A 26,554-nucleotide genomic window follows, 5' to 3' on the forward strand; every position below is an offset into this window, starting at 1 on the left:
ATCACTGAATTGTAGCGCTCAGAGTATGTATGCATTTATTTTATCATTATTAATTATGTTGTAAACCTGTTTTGGTCTCATTTGTTGCTCTTAATCCATAATGCACACATATTAACTACATTTAGTCTATATATAAACATATTTGTATGTGTATCTAATTTATACCAGGGGCCACTAACAAAGATAAAGCTACAATTGACAGTGATCCTTTCTGATCACACATCCCAATATTGTAATTGTAATATTTTTGAGGGTCACTTTTGACATCAATTGCATGGATTTGCTCATTATTGTTAATTACAAATGTTATAGGCTCTTATAGGATTCCATACAGAATGAGTGTCATTTCAAATGCTTCAATACAAATCATTTATAAACTTGCCACCAACTATTTATTTATCATGCACCATCTACACAACAATAAGGAATACAATATGGATCTCCTTAATGGGACATTTAAATTAGACATTAGAAATATATATTCCCCCACATGCACATTTATACTAGTCTTCACTGTCCATGAACTCAAGCTTCAGCACTGCAAAAGACAGTCATTTCTCGCACACTGATAAGTAAAAACAACATATAACACAGCCCCTGATTGGCCATTACCCGGTTTCTGAACTTTAACCCCTGACCCGTTACCCAATGGGGACGCTCGTCTCATGTTTTCCTTGTGCGGCGTCACAGTCAGCTTTCCTATTCACGTCCACCTTTACGCAAACACCGGCCCGCGCTGCCGCCGCATCCGAAGGAGCGAGGTTACGCAAATGGCGCAGTGATGGCCAATGCAGTCTTGGGCCCAGGTGAATGGAAGGATCGTGGGGTAATCTGACAGCAGCAGGAGGCAATGGAGAAAAGGGTAAACAGGCGGCTGTAAAAGACGTCTTCCTGCAACGCGGCGAGCGAAAGGCATTTTATTTGGTAAGCGAGAGGTGTGTTTTAGTCGAGCCATTCACATGCGTGTTGTTGTTTTTAGCGCTTTCGCGTCGTTTGCAGAAAACGATGAAACATTTGTTCGCACACACAAAGCATCAAGTAGATCCCTTATGTGTGTCTGCACATTAAACCAGCAGCAGCGGGGGATGCCACACGCCTGCTTTAACCGCATATAGTTGTCGTTTTATTTTACAGACTTAAATCCTAGACCCCAACGTGCACGTTTAATCTCCACACTGCCTCCATGGGGTTACAAGCATAAGGCCATTTTTTTCTCTCTGTCCAACACATGGTTTTATTGTGTTTATATCACTCAGCTTAGCGTCGCCTCAGGAAAAAAAAAAAAACTAAACCCGGATTGTATTCAAGTTCACACACTTTATTTTTGAAGTCGCAAATATGGATTCACATACAAAAACCGTGCATTTATAGTGAGTTTAATGAAACGGCAGAGAAAGTAGAATATTTGACTATTTAAAAGGCCAAGGTCGCATTGAGGCCTAGTCTGTTTTTTCTCTCTCTCTCTCTTTCTCACACACACACGTATATATATATATATATATATATATATATATATAATATTTATTGTCCGAGATGAGACCAACCGGCCTTATTGTTTCACGTATTTAAATATTGTCTGAAATAAGCCCAGGTATGGTTGTTTTTTAAAGAAATCACTTTCCCTCTCGTTTCTCACTTATTTGAATTCGACTTAATTTAACTGTATTGTTAAGCTAGTAACTGCACTATTTTATATAACTCTCATTTTGTGGTATGAAACGAGAGCTTGTTTGAAGTGCTTTACTTTGAAGAACTTACTTTTCAAATGTCAAAAACGGTGCATTTCAAAATTGCAAAGTAAGATACTGATGACTATGCATTGTTAACTTTTTAGCATTGAGAGCAGTGCTCCAGCCATGTGAAATGTCAAATCACTCCTTCAGAAGTATAACGGCTGCATCTCTTTTATTTTAAGTGATTGACAAAATGAGATGTAAACTAGTATTTGTGTAATCGGCAGATGCAGTTATATTGTATCCACTGTGGCCAAGAAAACAAGATTATGATTGCCAAGTAAATGTGCCTATCCTGGCTCTTGATCGCAATCGTTTTGAATACCTATTTAAATTGGTTAGATTTTTTTTATAGCATATAGCATATAATAGCATGTATTTGTCATATTGAAGACTGTTGATCCTTACCTTACTTAGTGCATTTGTACTTAAGAGGATACATCTACATTGTGAGCCCCAACTTTAGTTATTTAAGATAATAGACATAACTGATTAAATGGATTTTCATAATTATGTTGATGTCTGTCTTATTCTATGGGTCAGTTACCTTTGAATGAAGAGTACCTTTTCCATTAAGTTACTAAGACGCAAGAGGGAACATAAAAGTAAGAGAGCAAATAATTCCTTGCAAAACTAGGACTGACTTCCACATCTTCCATTTCTTAACCATATTATAAACCTACCATCTAAATACCACTGTGTTCATTAGGATTTTAATGTATTATTTATGAAATAGGCTATATTTCACTATATTGCTTTGTTTCTGTGAATATATGCTTTTCAGTCTAATTGCATATGTGGACACAGAAATGGACAGGTTAGTCTCCATTGCATTAAATAATTGTGGATGTGAGGGAACCAAACAAAAAAACTTCAGGCAGAGATAATGCAAGGTGAATAATGTTAAATAAGATACTATTATGAAAACAAAATGCCTGAAACATTATCTGAGATCTTACCATTGTTAGACATATTACATGTAGATAATAAATGTTACAGTGTCTGTTTCTGTAAGAATGTTGCGATCTGATATCCATATTTGTTTCTTTATAAACGAGAAATAAATGGTTTTAAAGATAAAGTTTAAATTTAATGCATGTTGTATTTGCAGAACTCCCCCCACCACACACATACACAAATAGATGATGAAAATCTGATATGTGTTTATAATTTCTGATCTGATTATATTTGACTAAAACTAATTAAACTATTATTCAGTCTTCTAATTATTACTGTTGATTTAATGTACAGCTGTCAGTATAATCACAACAATACTGGAACTGGGCAAAAGGAAACATGTGTTGCACAAATGTCACTATTTCATGCCTGCAGTATAAAATACATCTACTGAAATAAATTATGATATTTTTGCATTTAATAAAAATACATGTATATATGCACATCCATAGTTTTAATTTTCAACTTTTTGTAATTTACCTTTGTCAGTAGAAGCAACATGTGGTGGAATAATATATGCCCACGCAGAGACTTTAATCATGGCTTCCTGATTGAAAGGAAGTGCAGTTTGACAGATCTGGTGATTGCAACTGAAAAATGGAAAGGTTATAATAAATGCTGATTAATACCTTAACTTTATTAGTATTGCATGCAAGTCGTCTGGAACCAAGTACAGCTGTAATATGAGAGAATTTCCAAGAGTAATTTACACCTGTGCACTCTTTCTTATTGATTTAAGGTAATACTGACGTTTTGTATTGCACTATATTGCTGTTATATGGCCTATAGTTGATTGCAGGTTTTGAAGTTTGGGGATGTCAACAATGTTTGTGAACTGTTTTTTGTTAAACATAGTAGGTGTCAGTCTGAACGTATTGAATGCATTTAAAGCCTTAAGTGTTTTCTTTAAGGATTGATGTGATTAATGCGTATGAGGGGATTCGGCTAATTGCTTCAGGATGATGCTTAAGCTCTAGCTTATTGATAATACCTACAACTTTAATTTTCAGTTGTTTTTTAATTACTTTTAGACAAATGTTTTCATTAAATTTAAAATGTAATAGATATTTATTAGTTTCGGACCATCTAACCCTATCTAAGATGTATAGACGCACTAAAACAAATTGACTGTTGAGACCTGTTGAGCAAAAACTAGCTTACTCTTTTGTGTAGTTTTACTCCATCTGTTGCAGTAGAGTATACACTTTTAATAGCTGGTAGTTTATTTGAAAAAGAGAGAAAAGTTCCCCCTTTTGAAATGAAAGGCTTGGTTGGTTGAATTTCTCACTAGCATACAAATGTGAAATTAATCACAGATGATTAATAACTGTTAATGTAATCTGGCTGTGTAATAGTTTGCAGTATGGTCCACCTTTGTAATATAAGAAGCATCATCGTTCATTTCATAATTTCATTTTTTGTTTTTTTTATTTAAGCCCTGCGTTATAAGTCTTTTTATTAAGATTTTGTAGTTAAAGTGCTGTGTTGGCCAGGGGGGTGAGCAAAAGGTACAGGAGGTGGTTTATCAGCCACCATTTTCATTGCTGAAAAGAAAACACTCCCTTGTTCTCTTTAATTCCACTAGAAGCTCCATCTTCAAACCACTGCATAATGTGGTGGATGGCACTCTCCAGTATTTTGCTTTAAGATTATAGTAGGGGAAAAAAAACTGAACATGGTTTTAGAGTTGATGAGACAGATAGGTTGTTGCATTTTCTTTCTTGCATTCCTGCCTGCTCCATGATTCATAAAAATCTGGTGTAGAGCATATTTTTTGCATCACGCTGTTCACAAGTCATTGGGCGGATAATTCCTCCTCATTGTTTCCCCTTTCCTGTCTCCCTCTCTCTCTCTCCAAATGCTGCATAAATTCTTTGCCCTTGGCTGCAGTGTTGTGTTTTTGTGTGTGTGTGTGTGTCTTTGCGTGAGGCGTGCGTCGCTGGAATTTATGACAAAAACTGCAGCGGAGGGTCACGTTCATTGCTGCAGTAACCATTCCCTGTTGTTGCTATTGTTTGGGGGAGATGCACGCTGCGAAGTCACAGATGCCTTTGGCCTCCAGACAGTGAGAGTTCGAAAGCCTTTTGTCCGAGGTGTTGCTTGGAACCATTGAGATGCTAATGTGGGTTAAATTTACTGTTTTGTTCTAGAACTTGACTGGGTCCGTGCTATGTGACCTGTCTGGCGAAAACTTATCCTTTGCATTGAAATGGCCCGTAATACCTCTAGTAATTTTGATTAGTGCCGTGAAAAGAGAAGGGGAACTTCTGGACCCCATATTTTTGATGTCAAGGCATAAAATACGTTAATGTTGCTAGAGAGGGGGATGCTATTCCTTTTCATGCTTGATTTTAATGTTTTTTGTGCCGATGACGGTAGGGATCTTTCGCTGCACATTCATATTGATGCTGTGTTTTCGTTGGAGACGTGGTACAACAATGGCTTCTCTATTGCAGCAGAAAAGCGGGTGCTAATTAGCAAAACCAGTACCAGGATGAATGTAATTATTTTCAATTCTTTGCTCTGTTGTAGATATCGGGGAACGATGCACAAAAACAAATTTACAGAAAACCATCTTATCCAAAAGCATAATCTTAGTTCTACATTTTCACATGAAAGTGCAGATGAACTTGATGAACAGGTTATTTTCAGGTTCAGTACCATTAAGCACACATTATTTTCTTGTCTATTATATATTTGTTTGTACATGTATTGAACCTAAATAATACAATTCAGACCTCTGTTAATGCAATGAAATGTAAATGTCCTGTGATCTTGTCAGCACATTGAAGAGTAAACTATTGCTTCAGGTTAAGTTGGGACTGTGTTTCTCGTAAGTGTGTGTAGATGTGTATGGGCCTAGCTTCAAATGTAAGTTTTGCGTAGGGTTTTGGTTCAGGCTGTTTGTTTGGGTTTAATACGGTGTCGACCAATCAATGGTGTGTAGTATTGACTCTATAATGCAGTATCACGGTTCAGAATTAGGATTCTAAATGGTATTTAGGCCTGCATTAGGTGAATTAATATTTACCACTGTATGACCTGAATATTTTGATATTTTAACAATTTCACTCTAATAAACATACATTTCAAGTTAAGAATAGCACAATTTGTTAATGGTACATTTTAATTGTGGCAACAGATTAAGTGACTTGCATTTCAATAGTTTTTTTGAGTGATGTAGGTAAACTTTGTGAATTAGGGTTACATTTTGGTCCAGGCTAGAATTAGTAAGAACCCCCTGTATGTTGGAACTGTGTTTCTACTGTGTTAACAGGTGTGGATTTGTATGGGCCTAGCTAAAAGTTTGGGTTTGGCTATGTTGGAGTTTGGGCTGTTAATGATGTAGACAATCTATTGATGTAGTGCGATGGTCTGTATTGTCAAATCTTGATACAATGCAGTATCATAGTTCAGAATTGAGATTGTTTTTTACGAAGGCGTTTGAAGAATTAACATGCCTGTTTATTTGCATGTTTAAGGAAAACATCACAATACGATGGTTTGAATGTTTGTACTGAGTGAAATGAATTGGCGGTATGGCCTTGAAATTGAATAGACAGTGTAATGCTCTAATACAATAGTGTGTGTGTGTAAGTATATTTATATATAATACTTTATTTTTATTTTTATTTTTTTTTACAGTGTAAGAATATTATATCAACTTCTCAGGCTGGACCAGTCTCAATCAAGTAATTAAAAGTAAGAATATTTATTTCCAGTCTTTTCTATTAATTATGTTAATTTACTTTAAGTAAGTCTACTTCTGTACATGGGTGTATTTCAGAGCTCCAGGGAACAGAAGAATAACCCTCATGTTGGATTAAGAACCTCACCTAACATGTACAGTTTCATCTGAGATTTAGCAATAAAATATCTTTGGATATCTTGTATGCAATTACATAAATACCCTTTAGGCCATGTTTAATATTTTTAATTTAAATTCCTTTACTTGTTTTGATATTTACTTTATGTGGATCTTTCAGGAGTCTAATTTTGAAGAATAATATGAGTTGATTGAAGTGGCTGAACATGAAGCCAAAAATTCACACAAACTGGTTGCAAATTGAAGTCTCTAAAACAGAAACTGTAAGTAAATGGTTACCTGGCATACTGCTAAAACATGTTAATTGAAATGAAACTGGTCTAGATGTGTAAGTTCATTCATGTGAGGTAATAATATTAAAAGTAAGTCAATGTTTTTAAACCATTCTCTAATACAAAAGTTAATTATTTACATGCAGGCCACAGATAAATTAGGTGTACATTTTAAAAATGTATGTTTTTTTTGTTTTTTTTCTTAGTAAACTTGATAGCAGCAATGAAATGAGAGAAACACTGGAAGTGTAAATGTACCTGCATTGCAATACCTAAGCATGGCAGGACTACAGCTTGTGACCCCTGCTTCATCGCCAATGGGTCCTTTCTTTGGACTCCCATGGCAGCAAGAGGCGATCCATGATAACATTTATACACCAAGGAAATATCAGGTAACATCTGGGAAATATGAATGAAAAATGTTTTGATTCCTGCACCAAGGTTTAAGGGAAATGACAGCTGTAATATTGTGTATGATTTCATCCTTTAACTTTTAAAAGATGACTTAAACCAAGCTGCCCTGTTTTCTTAACATAATCTTTAAGGGGGTTACATTGTCTCTGCATATTCTGTCTACAAAATGAAAGGAAATGTAGGTAGGACTCATACATGTGTCCCTCGTTGATTAGATAATTAGATTTGATTAAACATGTACATTTTAATAATGCAATTAAATGTATGTGGAAACATTGATTTCTTGTTGGAAATGTTTTGCCCAGTGGAAAAACTGAATTAATACTTCTGTAAATTACATGCTTTGTAATAGTGTAATTTCATTGCTTTTACATGTGCGGGCAAAAAACTTGTTTTCATTTTTATTGTTTACCTTAAATAAAGTTTAATTATATTGCATTTATTTTACAGGTTGAACTTCTTGAAGCAGCTCTTGAACACAATACTATTGTCTGCTTAAATACTGGCTCAGGGAAGACCTTTATTGCAGTACTTCTAACAAAAGAGCTCTCCCATCAAATCCGGGGTGACTTCAGAAAAAATGGAAAAAGAACCGTTTTCTTAGTAAACACAGGTATGAATGATTGTTTTGGTAATAATAATGTATGTCTTGGTGGTCCTATATACCAAATATTTTTACTGAATACCATACACTTAAATAACATGTTATTTATGTATGAATATTTATTTTATGTTTTTCTGTGTTTAGATTCACATTGTTCTAGGTGGACCTCTGAGAATATTGGTTCTGTCTAAAATAGTCTATATTCTTAAACGGTTGTTTTAAAGCCTCACTCAGTATTATAAACTTGTTGTTTTTTTTACCCCCCAAAGCATCATATGTGGTTCAGCAAGCAGCAACGGTTCGAACTCATTCGGATCTTAGGGTTGGAGAATATGCCAGTGTTGAGGAGACTCTGACATGGATCGAGAACAAGTGGAGTCAAGAACTGGCCGAAAACCAGGTTAGCTTTATTTTGTATTAATCAGTGCATTTTCAGTTGCCTTCATAAATTCAGCATTACATATTACTTCTCAAAGAGGAATGACTCTTTGCTTACATCTTTTGCTTGTGATTTATAAGGACAATTTGTTAGAAATTATCCAATTAAACTGTTTTTTTTTTTTTTTTGCAGGTGCTCGTTATGACTTGCCACATCTTTCTCCATGTTTTGATGAATGGGTTCTTGCCACTATCTAAAATCAACCTGCTTGTGTTCGATGAGTGTCATCTTGCAATCATGGACCATCCCTATCGGGACATTATGAAGGTAAATGGTGGTGTGATAAATGAAAGGAAAGCATAAATGGGTCTTGACAATCCAGTCTGTGCTTATTTCTACAGTGTAATTTTGTGTTTAGAAAAAAGGGTAACAAAAATTATACGTGAATTTAAGGTGTGACATACAATCCAAAAATGTATCCCATTAAACTAAAGTAAATGCAACACTTTCTCCTATTGGTTGGTTTTGTGGCGCAATTGAATTCCTTTTTACCCTTTTGCCTTTTCAGATGTGTGAGGAAAGCCCTTCCTGTCCTCGGATACTGGGTCTGACGGCTTCCATTTTAAATGGCAAATGCGATCCGTCAGAACTGGAGGAGAAGATCCAGAATCTGGAGCGAATCTTGAAAAGCAACGCAGAAACTGCTACGGACCTGGTTGTCTTAGATCGGTACATTCAGTATTTTGTACAGTTATAAATATTAAGTATAGACATATATAAATATTGAATGCTGAAGAAAATTAATCCCTGTGGGGAAAAGAAGGCATTTGTTTTTTACATTCTCCAAATTACTTTGACAGCAAGAGACTCCTCTTAAGATAATTAATCAGGCTGCTCATGTTACTAATTAGGTCCATTAAGACGTACCGAATAGTAATTATAACAAATATATACCAGACAGTTTAGTCTTTTTGTTTTTATCGTAGATACTCATCTCAGCCGCGTGAGGTCGTTCTGGATTGTGGACCATATGTGGATAAAAGCGGGCTCTGTGAAAGACTCCTGAATGAGTTGGATGAAGCACTTAATTTTCTTAATGACTGCAACATATCTGCACATCGTGAAGACAGAGACCCAACCTTTATTTCTAAACAGGTGCTTATTTGTTTTTGTTTTATGGTTTATTTTATTCTTCAATAGTGTCATGTCATGGTGAACTGTGCAGCTTCTGATCCAAAACAATACAGTATTTCCATTCCCTGCTATGTATTATGTATGATGTGCATTGTGTCTTGTGTGCAGGTGTTGAGCGACTGCCGAGCCGTGCTGACAGTCCTGGGACCGTGGTGTGCCGATAAGGTGGCCGGGATCATGGTGCGGGAGCTGCAGAAGTACATCAAGCATGAACAGGAGGACTTGAACCGGAAATTCCTATTGTTTACAGACACCATTTTGCGGAAAATCCACGCACTCTGCGAGGAGCACTTCTCCCCCGCCTCCCTCGACCTCAAGTTTGTTACCCCTAAAGTCATAAAGCTGCTGGAAATCCTTCACGAGTACAAGCCATTTGAGCGGCAGCAGTTTGAGAGTGTGGAGTGGTACAACAACAGGAACCAGGACAATTACGTCTCCTGGAGTGACTCTGAGGATGAGGACGAGGACGAAGAGATCGAAGAGAAGGAGAAACCTGAGGCAAACTTTCCTTCCCCTTTCACGAACATACTGTGCGGGATCATCTTCGTTGAGAGGCGCTACACTGCGGTTGTCTTGAACAGGTGAGATTGGTGGAGTAAGAATAGAAGACAAACAATACTTTTTGGAGACAGCCCACATAAATGTATGCTGAAATAACTTGGTTTTCAAACTGTTACACTGATGTTATTCCCCATATCCAGATATCAAATTAGACTTGGTTTCCTTCCTCCTAGGCTCATAAAAGAAGCCGGAAAGCAGGACCCTGAACTTGCTTACATCAGCAGCAATTTCATAACTGGGCACAGCATTGGCAAGAACCAACCTCGAAACAAACAGATGGAGGTGGAGTTCAGGAAACAGGAAGAGGTAAAGAGGCTGGGATGCTGCAGTGAGATTGTGGCTTTACCTTAGTGAAGAAAATGAAATGAAGTACCATTTTCATTGAGACCAGCATTATATCGTGGTAGTTGCAAATGATTCTAATCTCCTGACTCTTCTTTTTGATTTTATTTGTATAGGTTCTTCGTAAATTCCGCGCTCACGAGACCAACTTGCTCATTGCTACGAGTATTGTGGAAGAGGGCGTCGATATTCCAAAGTGCAATTTAGTGGTTCGATTCGACTTGCCCACAGAATACCGATCTTACGTTCAGTCTAAAGGAAGGGCAAGGGCTCCGGTGTCCAACTACATCATGCTGGCCGACACTGAGAGGACTAAAACCTTCGAAGATGATCTCAAAACCTACAAAGCTATAGAAAAGGTGCACGATGCTTATGAGGACTTCTGTTCTTAAACCTGTAGTTAAATTCAACCTGGAATTTTGTAAACTTTGAACAAGGGGAGTGTAAATTGATTAGTTTTGCTTCCTTCAATCAGATTTTGAGGAACAAGTGCTCCAAGTCTGCAGATTGCAGTGAATTTGAAGTGGAACCTGTCTTGGATGATGATAATATTTTACCCCCATATGTGTTGCGATCTGAAGATGGAGGCCCAAGAGTTACAATTAACACATCCATTGGACATGTCAACAGGTAATGCCAATATTTAGTACAATAATATAGAGATAAATATGAATAATGTGTATGTTTGTGCACACAGTATGTATCATATAGGCTTCCCTGTGAAGTGTTTCATGACATTAATTTAAACCTGGCTGAAGCTTTCCTGATTCCTTCTGGTTCTCATTCCTCACCCCTTCCTTTATGTGCACATATAGTGTTTGAATTTCAGCTGCACACAGGATATTTAAATGAAGTATGTCATATGTTAGTAAAAGATATTTATGAAGTACACGTCTCATGGACGGCCAAGTTTGTGAGAAACATGTCTGTCAAAATGACTGTCAAGCAGGGCAAGCAAACCAGTATTAAAATTGAAACTTATCAGGTGTTGCATTTGTTCAACTTATTTACTCTTTACACAGTATGCTTGTTGCACAAATTAAAGTCTGATGCTTGAAAACGATCATATTGTAAACAAGGCTTCAACCTTGATGATTACATCTGTCGTGGTTTCTTGCTTAACCTAAACACGTCACAAAATTACAAATAATGAATGCAGACATGTGTTTTTAAAGCTATGATTAAAGTGAATATGACTGCTAAACAACTCGGGTGGCAGTTATTTGTGTCAAAGTTCAGCATTTGAGCCTCCTGTTTGAGCCATCGTATTAGCACATGCAAATCTGTCCGTATGAGAATGTGAAATTGTGTACAATTTACAAACGTTTACATCTTTTTTTTTTTTTTTATCCCTGCTTGTAGGTACTGTGCAAGATTGCCCAGTGATCCTTTCACACACCTGGCACCGAAGTGTAAAACAGTGGAGCTACAAGATGGGAACTACCGATCCACTCTCTACCTGCCCATCAATTCTCCTCTCAGAGTGCCAGTGACTGTAAGTGTTATTTTTCTGAAGGAATTATAGGCACTCAGTCAATTCATGAATATATTTAGTTTTGAATCTAAAGATTAAGAAATCGAATTATTAAGAAGTTTAATTTTAATATTTTCTATAGCAGAGTTTTAAATATTGTAAAGATGTACATATGCTGAATACTAACGGTTATAAATATTCTCCATAGGGGCCTATCATGAATTGTGCAAGACTGGCTGAGAAAGCAGTTGCTCTACTTTGCTGTGAAAAACTTCACAAAATAGGTAAAAACTAAAGATCGCCAATGTCTGTGTTTGTGAGGATTACATTTGTAATGCTATCTTTTTTGGAGGAAATGTTCAGACGTTTATTGATCACCTCTTTGATAAGTAAGTATTTTCTTATAGTTGTCTGTAGTTATATTACTGCAGAATGTTTGTTTAGTAAATGTAGTGCACAATACTGTCGGTATATACTGAAATACAAAGCCATCCTTCTACCTGTTATTTTTTTTTATTTTTTATTTTTTAGCAGATGACTAAGAGCAATACAAAGTGCAATATGAAGATGAAACCTGTATCATTTGGATTTTGTAACCTTTATGATTAATTCTGTATGGAATTGGAAAGAGAAAGTTACTTGTAACTCAGGTAACATGGAGCTGTTTTTATTTTATTTTCTTAAGGTGAGCTGGATGATCACTTGATGCCAGTTGGAAAGGAGACCGTGAAATATGAAGAGGAGCTGGATTTACATGATGAGGAAGAAACGAGCGTGCCGGGGCGGCCTGGCTCTACCAAGCGAAGGCAGTGCTACCCAAAAGCTGTTAGTAGTTATTTAATGAATCAAGGTTTAGGGTATTAAAACCACGTTTAGACCAGCTTAAAAGTGCTTAATACGATTTTCAGTTTGCAACAACTACTTAAAGTTTTTAAAGATTTACTAATTTATTATCATAGGAGTATATCATTATTCTGTTGTTTTTAAAGCAGTTTTATTACTCTTATATCCACTTGTCTGTGAATTCAATTAATTAAGGATTAAGGAAGTACCCCTATCAAACAAAGATCTGCCTTCAAGAGTCAAGTATAATATTACATTTTATGGTTTTTAAAACAGGTTTATGTTTTAATTTGATCAGAATATCTCCCCTGATGTAGTAGATAAAAATGGTGCCTATGTAAAATGCAGTGTGTTTGAAATGTTGTGTTCATAAACAATTAATCTCAACCCTTTTATTCCCATGTCTGAACACAGATTCCTGAATGTCTGCGGCACAGTTACCCCGTACCTGAACAGTCCTATTACCTGTATGTGATCGGCATGGTCCTCACGACTCCTCTCCCCGATGAGCTGAACTTCAGGAGAAGGAAGCTCTATCCTCCAGAAGACACTACCAGATGCTTTGGCATATTAACGGCAAAACCAATACCTCGGGTAACTGTCTTGCGTTATATTATCTTGTAATTTTTAAATATGGTTGTCTGCACATAAATTATGCTCCTGGGCAATTCTGCTAGGACTTCTTGTTAGTAATGCAGATAGTGACAGTTAAGCTATCCTTATGCATACATATTTTTTCTTTCTCTCCCCCTTCTGCTCCTGGAGCTGAGGTTATTTATTTTAGCGCACATTTTAAATCCTTCATACACCACTGGCTAAAAGCTACATCTCCAGGGACAGGCTTGTCTGGATTAACTGCAATTCCACCCACACTTGGCATCTGTCTGTGCCTTCTAATGTTTCAGCAGAGTGCTCTGACAGAACTGATGTCTGCTATCACAGCTTGTGACTTTTATTTCTTTCAACAGGAAACAACCACCTTCCACACATAGGAAATTGAACCATCCAAGAAATCTAGTTTGTGTTAAAAAAAAAAAAAAAAAAAAAAACACATAAAAAAAAAACTGCCACATTCCCACCATGCTGATGTCCCTTGTGAATATATAGCAATATAGCAAGACAGAATTGATGCACAAAGTTAATTATAAAAGACAGTCGGACAGAAATGTCTAAATAGAGTATTGTGTAACAAACCCCAAAGAGGAATAACTTGATTTTTATTGTGTCCGAGGAATCCTTACACTACTTTACATTCAGAAGCAGACTGACATGGATTTCAAAGGCTTTGCACCTTAAAGTAGTTTGGCTTTGTTGGTGTCTGTCCAGATGAAAAATCTTATTGTTCTCATCCAGTTTAAGCCACTGTTTATTTTAATATGTATATAAATAATCCCCATTTGCTTAATCTTTTATTTTATTTGTTAATGTTTAGATTCCTCACTTCCCAGTCTACACTCGTTCCGGTGAAGTCACCATATCCATTGAACTGCAGAAGTCTGGCTTCACGCTGAGCGCCCAGCACCTGGACCTGATCACTAGACTTCATCAGTATATTTTCTCCCACATACTTCGTCTCGAGAAACCTGCACTAGAGTTTAAACCCACGGAAGCTGACTCGGCCTACTGTGTACTACCTCTTAATGTTGGTGAGTGTACAGGAAGTTCTTTGTTAGCAGAGACAGAAAGCACCTACTCCCTCTCTTGGGTCACGGTTGTGTTATTTTCTTTGTGTCTCAATGGGTCTCTATATGACATAATATAGATGTTTTTCAGTTAATGATCGTCAAAATTATAAATTCATGGTTATGTAAATATAGAAAGTGATTTTTAGTTTGACTATTGTCGTTAGTGATGTCAATGTCAATTATTTACTGGGATAAATGTTTTGCAGTGTCATTGATCCAGTCTGTTTTGATGTATTTTTTTATTTTCAGTTGATGACTCCAACACTTTGGACTTGGATTTTAAATTCATGGAAGATATTGAAAAATCTGAAGCTCGTATCGGCATTCCTAACACCCAGTATACAAAGCAGAACCCATTCACTTTCAAACTGGAGGACTACCAGGATGCAGTTATCATTCCACGGTATGCAGAAGGACTAATTGTTTGTGTTGTGTGATGTCCCACAAGTCATTATTTTACCAGCATTTACCAAATACTATTAACAAATTTGCCTATTTTTGCTCTCTACCTTTTGAAATGAGTTTCTGAATTGAATCTAAGAAAATAAAATCAATTTGTTTTTGTTTTCCTGCCATTAGGTATCGCAATTTTGACCAGCCTCATCGCTTCTACGTAGCAGATGTCTACACTGATCTTACACCACTTAGTAAATTTCCATCTCCAGAATACGAAACATTTGCTGAATACTACAAAACCAAGTACAACCTTGACCTGTCGAACTTAAACCAGCCCCTACTGGATGTGGACCACACATCTTCGAGGTAAGTGATGGAAGAAAAGATCCTTTTAGAAATGGTAAATACTCTGAATGCCTGGGAAAGGTACAACATTTAGTTAACATTTTTTTCTTCCCTCTTCAGACTGAATCTTTTAACCCCTCGGCACCTTAATCAAAAAGGCAAAGCTCTTCCATTGAGCAGTGCAGAGAAGAGAAAAGCGAAATGGGAAAGCCTACAGAACAAACAGGTGGGCTGGCACTTACTCCGTTACACATTAATACAATATCGATTGATTTATAGGCCGATGAAAACATGTATATTTATAAATATATTAAACTGCAGTGTACAGATGTGTATGCTTTGTATCTATAGCATCATTCTATGCTTTTTAAGTTCCTCTAATTATTACTGCATTTTCAGATTTTAGTTCCTGAGCTTTGCGCCATCCACCCCATTCCAGCGTCCTTGTGGAGAAAAGCAGTCTGTCTACCCAGCATCCTCTACCGTCTACACTGCCTTCTAACTGCAGAGGAGCTCCGAGCTCAGACTGCCAGTGATGCAGGCGTAGGGGTCAAAACTCTGCCTCCCGATTTCAGGTTTGCTGATTTTAGAATCTAGAATGTATGAATTAATATAGCTGTCAATACAATGTTTTATACATTTAAATGTAAAGGCTACACACAATAAATAACATTTAAAAAAAAAAGTTTCTTGATTCGCTTTAGGTACCCAAACTTGGATTTTGGATGGAAGAAATCTATTGACAGCAAGGCTTTCATCTCAAGTCCCAGCTCTTGCACAGAAGAAAATGACAATTACTGTAAGCACAGCTCAACTGTAGCCCCTGAAAATGCTGCACATCAAGGTGCTAACATCGAAGACTCGTCGCCCCTGCGGAGGAACCAGACATCTGTGAACTGTAACGCATTCAACGAAATGTCACCCGATAAGCTTCATGTGTCAAGACCCTCACCATGGAGTAAAGCTAATGAGAACTGCATCTGTGCCGAGAACCTCATTAACGGCACAGTTGACGACCTTTGCGGAGATAACGCTTCCCAATGTTATCTGCTCAACTCCCGCAAGAGTGAAATACCTTTACGATCAACTACCTCAGTTCCCATGCCGAACTCACAGAGCATCGAGAACCAGCCCGTGCCCAGCGTTGAATGTACTCTATGGAGTAATAAAGACCTTGATGGACATCAATCTACCTCAGAAGGTTGCCTGGCAGTGGCAGTGTCAACCAGTTCCTCAGCAGCACCTTTGTCTGTTTCCCCAGACAATTCGAGACTCGCTACCAGCCCTGTCAATGGCGATTCCCCTAAAACTCTCGGCCCAAACCCTGGTCTTATTTTACAAGCCTTGACCCTTTCGAATGCTAGTGACGGGTTCAATCTCGAGAGGCTAGAGATGCTAGGTGACTCTTTCCTGAAGCATGCGATCACCACCTATCTGTTTTGTACGTATCCTGATGCTCACGAAGGCCGCCTCTCGTACATGAGAAGCAAAAAGGTGAGTTGCATTATTTGTCCTCGGATTACACTGTGGTTGATCTCCAATGATGATGTGTTTAAGTCGAACACATACAAAAAACATTGATTTTTTAAGATTCTTGATGGTTATGGGTAAAACAAACTGAAAAATACATTAAAGCAAGATGTCACATCTGTCTCATTTCTCAATTTAAGCTTTCACAGGAAAAACTCTCAAATTAGTGAAATGAAGTAGGCAGCCATTCATTTAATTGCATGGTTGGAAAATGGTTGGATTTCCTGATCAATAGCTGTTCGGGGTGTCATCTGTCTGTATTAAAGTCTTTACCTTTAATTATTTTGATTGTAGAGGAGGTATTGAGCTCCTTTCTCTGCTTGATAACTGTGCTGTTAAAAGTTGGCTTTTTTTTATCTGACAGCTTTTGCATAACATGAGTTGAAAGGCATTTGGGGAAAGTGGAGAGGCTTTGGCCAGTTGTTTTTGTAAATGTTCCGTTCACTTTTTCAGGCTGTTCAAAGACCCTTTTAAGATTTGTGAGAAAATGAACAAATGCGAAACAGCATGGGATTTGATACTATTTTCAAACCATATTTCAAATTTGTACTACATGAAACCGGACCACATGGATTCTTTGTAGTTATTGGCAGGCAAAATTAATTAACAATGCTCAGTTTGAACTAAAACATGCTTGTGTTTTCTTGCCTTTTGTAATACTGCATATATGTGTGTGTGGGTGTGAATGTAAGGTTATTGTAATAGTAATTATTGTGTATATATATATATTTTTTTGTAATTTTAGGTTAGTAATTGTAATCTGTATCGTCTTGGGAAGAAGAAGGGCCTTCCAAGCCGAATGGTGGTCTCAATTTTTGACCCACCTGTAAACTGGCTCCCTCCTGGATATGTAGTGAACCAGGATAAGAGTAGTCCAGACAAATGGGATGCAGATGAGGTAGGTTTACCTGACATGGTGAGCTGTTTTGAATGTTTATGCTATGAATAGATTAATTGTTTGCATTGATTTAAGCATAGTATAGATCTGTGATTTGCAGGGGCAAACACACATATGTGGCAGTAGTAAATGTTATTTAATATTAAAGAACAAAGAGCTTGCTAACAATATTAATATCCTGTAACTTGGCATTTTAAAGTCTTTGCCACAAGAGGGCATGCTCACCACTATTTCTCCAGAGGGCAGAGCTGCTTTATTCTGATATTTATTCTCCATTTAGTATTGGTAACTTCTGCCAAGACTCAGAAATCCACTCCGTCAATTATTGGTTTTACAGAGATTTAATTTCACATTTTGCAACTTACCAGAAAGCAGACAAATTGTTTATTAAACAGACAAGTTTATTCAATATTTTTCTCCTTTTCAAACACACAATTAATTTCAGATCAAAGAGGATGACCCATTGGCCAATGGAAGAACTGAGGAGGAAGACGAAGAAGAGGAGGAGGAAGTGGAGGACGTGGAAGACGAGGACGATGACCTCATGTGGAAAGAGCCGCGAGACGAGGTCAACATCGAGGATGACCTGGAATATTACCAGGAGCACATCAAGTTCATAGATAACATGCTAATTGGCTCAGGGGCTTTCGGAAAGAAGATCTCGCTGGCGACCTTCCCGGCGGCAGAGCCCAGCTACGAATGGAAACCTCCGAAGAAGGCCTCCCTGGCGAACGTTCAGTTTTCCTCCGACACGGACGAGTTTGATTACAGTTCGTGGGACGCCATGTGTTACCTGGACCCCAGCAAGGTGGGCGACGAGGACGACTTCGTGGTGGGTTTTTGGAACCCCTCGGAGGAGAACTGCGGGCCGGACACGGGGAAGCAGTCCATCTCGTACGACCTGCACACGGAGCAGTGCATCGCCGACAAAAGCATCGCTGACTGCGTGGAGGCCCTACTGGGCTGCTACCTCACCAGCTGTGGGGAGAGAGCGGCACAGCTCTTCCTGTGTTCCCTCGGCTTGAAAGTGCTTCCAGTCATGAAGAGGGTCATCAAAGAACTGAACCTTCGAAGCGAGCTTGGGAAGGAACATGCGAAAGACACGGAGTACGGCTGGCTGAAGATCCCGCCGAGATGCATGTTCGAACACCCTGATGCCGAACGCACACTGAACCACCTGATATCAGGTTTTGAAAACTTTGAAGAGAAAATCAGCTATACCTTTCAGAACAAGGCCTATCTTCTGCAAGCCTTCACTCATGCTTCATACCACTACAATACCATCACAGGTAAACAGTGTTTTAAACCCATAAACCCTTTTCTTTCTATTGGTCCTTAATACAGTATAATTGGTCTGTACAAAGTGGTGGTGGTTTTTAAAATTGTTTAAGTCTGACTCTCATGGGTCTCATTTTTAAAGCCATGCTGACATCTAGTGGTAGAAAAGCTTGGATAAATATATTGGATGAATCTGTATTTCCCACTAGTAATAGTGTAATTCTAATTTCCAACATATGGTTTAAAAACGCATCTATTTTTTGCGAAGATAAATATATTTTTTGCTTTTTGTTTTTCCCCTTTCTGAAAGATTGTTACCAGCGGTTGGAGTTTCTCGGAGATGCAATTTTGGACTACCTCATAACAAAGCACCTTTACGAAGATCCGCGGCAGCATTCCCCAGGAGTGCTGACTGACCTGCGATCTGCCCTCGTCAACAATACCATATTTGCATCTCTGGCAGTGAAGTATGACTACCACAAGTACTTCAAAGCAGTCTCACCTGAACTGTTCCATGTGATTGACGACTTTGTGCAATTTCAGCTGGAAAAAAACGAAATGCAAGGAATGGATTCTGAGGTTGGTGGTTTTTATGACCTTCAGATAGCGTTTTGGCTCCATGTCAAAACATGAAATTATGACATTAAAATATTCTACATTTTGATGTAACAAATGTATCTTATCAACATCTTCTTGAAGTTAGAGAAGGGAAAGTGTAGATACACTGATCAAGCAATCTGTTTTTTTTTTATGATTAACATCCATAAACTGTATCTGCCATGTGGGCAAACTTATTATAAATCTGTTTTTATTTATGTAATTCTAAATATTGTAAAATACATTTGGATTTAATTTTTGAAACAGGAAAAAAATGTCCTTTGCCAAAATAGCTGTTTTTGTGACTGGCAAACCTTTATGCCTAAGGGACACCATTAGATCCAGCTTTAAAAAAAGGAAAGAAAATAAATTCATAAGTAAGTTTTTAATATTAATGGAAATCTAGTCTTATTTTTGTTGTTACCTTATACTGCTTAATAATGATTGAAAGACTTAATTTAGAATTTATATCATTCATGTGATCCTAAACGGTATTTGGATTATGGTTGTATCTCTAGGGGATATATTAGTGTATCTTGGCTTTTTCCTGAACTATAGTTCCCCCGATATCCTGGAGGCACTGGGAAATTAGGTAAACAATTGGCATCTACCTTAATTTAAAATATGTGGACATATATTTGATTAGTGTACACCACTTTTAAAGATGTGATACTTTAATTGATTTCCTGCTTTCGGATTCTCGTGAAAGAAATGGTCAGGATTATGTACTCCACGACCGTAAAATAACTTTCCAATGTGTCTCGCATTTCCATCCATTAGCTAAGACGATCTGAAGAAGATGAGGAGAAAGAAGAAGATATCGAAGTCCCCAAAGCTATGGGAGATATCTTTGAATCCCTTGCAGGTGCAATTTACATGGATAGTGGGATGTCTTTGGAGACCGTTTGGCTTGTGTATTATCCAATGATGAGGCCTCTTATAGGTAAGAACAACAATGATTGACAGCAGTGATGCTCGTTATGAAATTCTTATCAGGTTGTCTTTAAAAAAAACAAACAAAAAAAAAAAAAACACAATACTTATAGTTTTCCATTATTTTCAAGTCACACATGAATTGCTAGCATTTTATTAAGTGTAATAAGCTCTTTCAGAATTAGCTTGCTTTTAGTTTCTTTGCATTCAGTCAGAACGTAAAATAAGTTGGCTTACTGTGAGGTGGAGACCATGAGGCCATCTTGTGAGTTTGGTAATTAGTAAATTAATTAATTCCATGAAGCTAATTCTTGTATCTAGCTAAGTCAGCTTAGACTGTGACTTGGGAGTTTGAGCCATACTTGCAAAACTCTGTGAGAAATGTCCCCTGTTCAACATTTTGAATGCTCCTCAAACTATTTTCAATTTGTGTTCCCTTGTTCCACAACTGTTGAATTTGGAGAAGTCGTTGAATTCCTTTGAGTCCCAAATATTGAAGTCCCCTCGTGTGTGATCTTCTCAGTTTCAGGCTGAAATGATACTTAAATCTTTCTTGAGTATCGCATTCTTTCAGATGTGAAATTAGTCTGGTCTTGAGGCAGGCCAAACAAAACGACCAGTCTTGTTTTTCCTTTTATTAACAATAATTAATCTGGTGCTTTTTTTTAAATCACAGAAAAATTTTCAGCAAATGTTCCTCGTTCTCCTGTGCGTGAATTGTTAGAAATGGAGCCGGAGACCGCCAAATTCAGGTATGCACCGTTTTTGTAAATGAATCCATGTAACACTGCATTTGATTGGGATAAGCTTGTTAAACCTTTTTGGGAAAATATCTAGTATAGCAATATGCTCCTTTTTTTCTTTGAATGTATCTTTAGATATGGGCATGAACCTTTTTTACCCAAGTTATTTTAGTGTATACACAAATGGAAAAGACCGTATGGCTTATCATTCATGTAGATGGATAACTTGTGTAAAAACAAAAGTTATTTAAAAGAAAATCCTGGATCAAATCATTAGGTGTGGTATTGTAACATATATGCCAACACATTCTGAGAGATTCTCGGTACATGTTTATTTTTGTATGTCCTCCTTTATGCTTTTCCTCGTCTGGGTTAATGATTCTCTGAGATGTATTTGCTGGTGGGTTTAAACACTTGGCAGGTTTTTGGCAGCCAATAGCTATGGTTTTCTATAAACAAAAGGAAACGATATAGTGGAAACCAACAACAAAAAAATAATCTTATTCCGAAAGCCCAAGCTCTGATTTTAAAATGGAAAATGTTATTTATGTATTCTTTCAAGGTTTACTTAATGTTTTGAACACACCAACTATTGTTTCTCTATAGGCAACAGCATTTGCTTCATAGTTGTTTCATGTAATCCTTCAGACAATGTGAAGCATCAGATACTATATATTGTTAGGGTGCCATTGCATTAAGTGCCTTCGCTTCTTACATTTTCTGTCTTGGGTTTGTTACTCTGTCAGTACAGGTTCTGGTGGAAATATGTGCCCAAAAAAGTCATTTCAATTTAGAATTTTAAAACTCATTCACCTTATGTTTGCTGGATATTATTCATGTTTAGCTTTTTCTGTATTGTATTTTAAACCGGTCTGGTTTAAATGAACTTTAGCATTCAGTGGAAATGTACCTGCCAGGGCTCTGCTCCGTCAAGGATGTTTACTTTGCTCAGGTTTAAACTCGTCTTTTTTGCCAATTCTGTAGCCCTGCTGAGAGGACCTATGATGGGAAGGTCCGGGTCACTGTGGAAGTGGTTGGGAAAGGAAAGTTCAAAGGGGTTGGCCGAAGCTACAGGATCGCCAAATCAGCAGCTGCGAGGAGAGCCCTGCGGAGTCTCAAAGCGAATCAACCTCAGGTCCCGAACAACTGAGCCCGATGCTCCAGATGTTAAGTGATGAAATCAAGTGAGCAAAGGGTGACAACAATGTTTTATTGTGGGGGAAAATACATTTGTTGATAACATAAAGAAGCTGTATGCATTTGTAAAGAAGAAGAAGAAAAAAAAAAGGAACTATTTGTTCATGATGTTTTTTTTTTTTGCGCAAACACAATCTTTTATTTTTCTTCCTGCTTCGTTTAATCACGAGTGCTTTTTTTAACATTAGCAAGTGTTAAAAAGAAAAAAAAGAAAAGAAAAACAAAAAAAAGTCAGGTCTGTCTTTTTCAGTTTTCCTTTTTTAAAATAAACTAAACAAAAAAAAAAAACAAAGCTATGCTTCGTGTAAGTGAGTAAGGAAGCTTGTGCTTAACATTTAGAATATTAGATTTGTATATAGTTTTAAAGATATTAAAAATAAACGCTAAATTCCTCAGTCTGTGCACTAGTGCCAGTCCTAAAGCAGTTTAAGATGCTTTGGTGGATAAACTGGCGGGAGAAAACGAGCAGGTGCCAGTATTATCCCCCATTCCACAACCGCTGTTGTCAAGATGGCATTCTCAATCATTATTGCACTTACTCGTTAGAGTCCGTTTTGCTTAGTTTTAATTAGAAAATGGGAGGAGCTAGCATTTAATTAGGTGTACACAGATTATAGACACAACCAACTACAGCATTTGAAAGAAAGGTTCTTGCCTTAAGGAGAATGATACTCACTCATTGATCTGTGGAAAACCAGGATTTTTACATTCCCATTCACTGTAATAAAAATGAATTTTTACAGCACTCGAATGCATGTCTGTGTAGCTATTAATTATAATCCAATCTCCAGGATTATAATTGGCATATAAAGCTACCAATATATAGAAAGAAAACTGTTTATTAAAATGATGCATACTTAGGTTTCAGTAAGTGGTTTTTGATACCGAGAACAGTTACATTTTTCAATTAATGTCATTAAAAGTGAGCATTAAATGTCTCCTCTGACTAAACTATTTAGTTTTGATAATCTGATGACTAATAGAAGACATATCACCTGGGAAATATGCTGCAGATTTTGTAAGAATTGGTTACTTCTGTAAGACATGGCGCACCTTTACACTCTTAGGACACAACAGATCCCTATCGTTCTCGTAGATCGCATTCATAAAGCACTTCACTTACCAAAGTTACTGCTGTTGCAATGCCATAGGATTGCATTGGTGAGGTAAACTTTCATAATTCTGTAATTTAGGAGAAGAAAACCAGCCTTCGTTTAGTTAGTCTATTTGTGATCATGGTCATGGCTTATGATGAAGCCTAAATGTCTTTTTTTTTTTTTTTTTTTTGCTTATTAGGCACTCTTCACTTGAATACCTCAGTTATTCACATGCATTGTTTTCTGTTTTTGGTGCTATGTTTTTTATGTATTAAGCTTGAATTTTTTTCTTTTCTTTTTTTGCACTGTAACTATAATACCTCTTTAATTTACTTTGAAATCTGTTGGAACGGGGGTTAGCTGCAATGTCCCTGTTGATTTATGCTTGAAGTTTTAAGGGGAAGCTGAGAGGTTATATTCTCCGCACATAAACCTGAGGTAGATGCTTGTTTTTGTATTGCTTTGTTCTTTCTTGCAATGAAAGTTTGAAAATCATCTTCGTATCTGATTCGAAGGGTCACTTAACGTCCGTCGAAGTGAACAGGTTGCACTCTGTATCTATAACTGTCATCTATGTAGATGGTAAGAATTACGTTACGCAGATCTATTTTCCAAACTTTCTTCAGAGGATTTTTTTCTCAGTCTTGAGCATATTTGGATATTTTTGCATATTCGCTGACTTAATTTAGTCCTCCTCAGCTTATAACATTTCCCTGGTCTCTTTCTTTTTATTCTCCAGCGAGTTGAACCGAATTGCATTTTAATACGTAGTCCCAGGTAAATAAATATCCAGAATTGTCTTCGGCCAGAGCCAAATTTATGATGTTTGTGTAAGAGTTTATCTTGCAGTGCCCACGAGTACATCTAAATCTGTAGGCTAATAACAATTATTCTCCTACCTTTGCCAATGTTTTGATCTGATAGGAATAGTTAAAAACGGGTTGAGCCACATTATTTGCAGATCTATGGGTAAGTGAAGTTGTTCTCGGGTGCTGCTACCTCAAGAGTGTCTTTGCGCTCTTTTTAATGACAGTTATACTATGTCTTATTTAAATGTGTTTTGTGCTTCTTAGTAAGACTGCAATCTAAAAAATATATTTATGGCTATAATGCAATACAGTGTTTTACTGTGATATCCACACCTTATCATCTTTACACTTTGCACTAAATCAACATTCCCACGAACAGAACTGTAATGCAACTATTTGATTAAGTGTATTTTTAAGAAAAGAATTATGAAAACAGTGCCTTTTTTGTCTTGTATATAATCCCAGTTCCGTATCTTGCAACTTCTATTCCCCCCGATGTTGCAACTAGATTCACCTGCAACTAGCCATTTTTTTTTGTGCATTTCCTTATTAGCCTAAACAAAAACAATAGGTTACGGAAGTGCCATGTAAATATACCGCGTTTATTGGATTTAGTTCAAACCGAAGACCCGGAGGGGAAAGGTCAATATTCTCTACTGTAAATACACAATGTAAATTAATTGTTTTAATGATATGCACATCTGAAAGATCAACGTCCCGCTTGGATTATATTCTACGGTATTAAAATGTATCTCCATTTCTCCATACAAACTTTGGTAAACTGTGCAAGTAACCTCAGGTTGTCAAATTAGGCCAATGATGCCAAATCATCAATTAACTTTTTAGTAGTGATTCATGAATATTATTACTACTACTATTAAATTAGTCATTGTATATTTTATAATTATTTTACATGTTGTGCAATCTGTTTTTCTTTAAAGCCGATCAGTTAAGTGACCCTTGTGCATTGTAATATGAGATCTGGTGTATTTAAAATGAGTATCTATTATTGTATACATGTTTTAATGTCACTATTGCCGCATGTGAACGGCTATGGTAAAATTCTGTGACCTCATGGCAGTGTGCTGTAAAACACCATGGGCTAGCTCAGACCTTGGGATTCACACTGTATGCATTTCGTTCACTTTACCCGATTACTTTTTTTTTTTTTTTTTCCTCTCTCTCTCAAATTTTACAAAGCTGGGCATAAAATCATCCATTTCATTTTTTTTTTTTGTTAGAATGTGAAATCACTTTCCAGTGCCACACGTGGTGAATTATTTCAGTGAAAAAAGGACTGTATTACAATGAATTTTCTCAGTTAGCCAGACTGAAAATTCTTGGCATGAACCTCTTAAACTTTTAACTATGATTTACCTTTTGACAAATATTTGATGTAAGGTAGTCCTCCTTTATATGCTGCAGACTTCTTTTAAAACTATTTCTAACAGGCAATTTTGTTTTTTTTTGTTTTGCTGTTTTTGTACATGTAGCACAAATAAGCATTGCACTTGGGCACCATGCTTTACCTCATTTCAAGGAGAAAAAAATACTGATATGTTTAGAGGAAGAACATGTGGTTTTGGCCTTGCTGCTGTTTCAGTTGCTGATTTTTCTTTTAAGGTAATACTTAAGATAATACTGCAGGATAGTTTTAGATCTGTTAAATACACTGTAAAACAGAGGTAGGTGATCTCTACGATCTGGGGCTTAATTTATATATTGTGAACTCTAGAATTATGTGCTTAAATCTAATCCTTTTTATTTTTAAGCTATTTTATCTAGCAACTTTCAAGTCGACAACATGCAAGGCTTGGTTGTTTATGCATTTTCTTATTGGAATAACTTCATTTTTTTTTTTATTTGACCAATTCCCCCATTCTCTCCTGCCCAACTATGGTAAGTATTATTTTGAAAGAAAATTAATTTAGTATAGTTTCTGCTTTAATTGCCCGTTTTTTTTTTTTTAATTATTCTTCTCTGCTAGATTTTAAGAGCGAAGCTGTTATCTTACAATGGAATAATAAGAGATTACTAATGAAATCGGCCCCCAATGTCAGAAATTACCTGAAAAACAAATGCACTCAGATCAGCAGCAAGTGGCTTTGTAGCAAACTAAACCGTAATGTGATATTTACACTTTTGAGCACGTTTTGTGAGTATTGCAAGTATTTGCTGTACTGTAAATAGTTTGGTTTCAGAGGAGGGTTGAACTCAAGCAGAATACAGCGGATTGTAGAAAGATTAAAATGGGGAATAATGGGCCATCACATCCTGCAGCACTCTTTAAGGGACATTGAATATCTCTCGTTCATACTGTAACCATGCTGCAGAGGTTTGCGGTCTGCACCTTATGGATCACAAATACCTTTATTTTTCTTTTTGTTTTTTGTAATAATTGTAGTTGATTATATCTACAATAAAGTTATGGTCTGGTTGTTCATTAA

At 36.9% G+C, this 26,554-nt stretch overlaps 1 protein-coding gene across 3 annotated transcripts; it reads left to right on the forward strand.

Annotated features, from left to right (window-relative positions):
- The first annotated feature begins 784 nt into the window (after window positions 1–784).
- dicer1 (dicer 1, ribonuclease type III) lies at window positions 785–26,554 on the forward strand. Of its 3 annotated transcripts, XM_066694803.1 has the most exons (29): window positions 785–924; window positions 6,336–6,392; window positions 6,677–6,779; window positions 6,995–7,180; window positions 7,653–7,815; window positions 8,076–8,206; window positions 8,378–8,512; window positions 8,754–8,914; window positions 9,172–9,340; window positions 9,488–9,960; window positions 10,114–10,246; window positions 10,399–10,641; window positions 10,758–10,912; window positions 11,645–11,777; window positions 11,965–12,040; window positions 12,442–12,581; window positions 13,014–13,193; window positions 14,032–14,245; window positions 14,534–14,687; window positions 14,864–15,046; window positions 15,146–15,251; window positions 15,425–15,600; window positions 15,730–16,519; window positions 17,301–17,453; window positions 17,899–18,742; window positions 19,042–19,310; window positions 20,109–20,271; window positions 20,938–21,013; window positions 21,989–26,554. In XM_066694803.1, the coding sequence occupies exons 4-29, from the start codon at window positions 7,067–7,069 to the stop codon at window positions 22,152–22,154; spliced, it is 5,700 nt and encodes a 1,899-aa protein (XP_066550900.1). In that variant the 5' UTR covers window positions 785–924; window positions 6,336–6,392; window positions 6,677–6,779; window positions 6,995–7,066; the 3' UTR covers window positions 22,155–26,554. The 3 variants fall into 3 exon arrangements, with proteins under 3 accessions (XP_066550900.1, XP_066550901.1, XP_066550902.1); XM_066694804.1 differs by lacking the exon at window positions 6,677–6,779; XM_066694805.1 differs by lacking the exons at window positions 6,336–6,392; window positions 6,677–6,779.

This window comes from Amia ocellicauda, chromosome 21 (assembly GCF_036373705.1).
Source record: "Amia ocellicauda isolate fAmiCal2 chromosome 21, fAmiCal2.hap1, whole genome shotgun sequence".
Taxonomy (NCBI): Eukaryota; Metazoa; Chordata; class Actinopteri; order Amiiformes; family Amiidae; genus Amia; species Amia ocellicauda.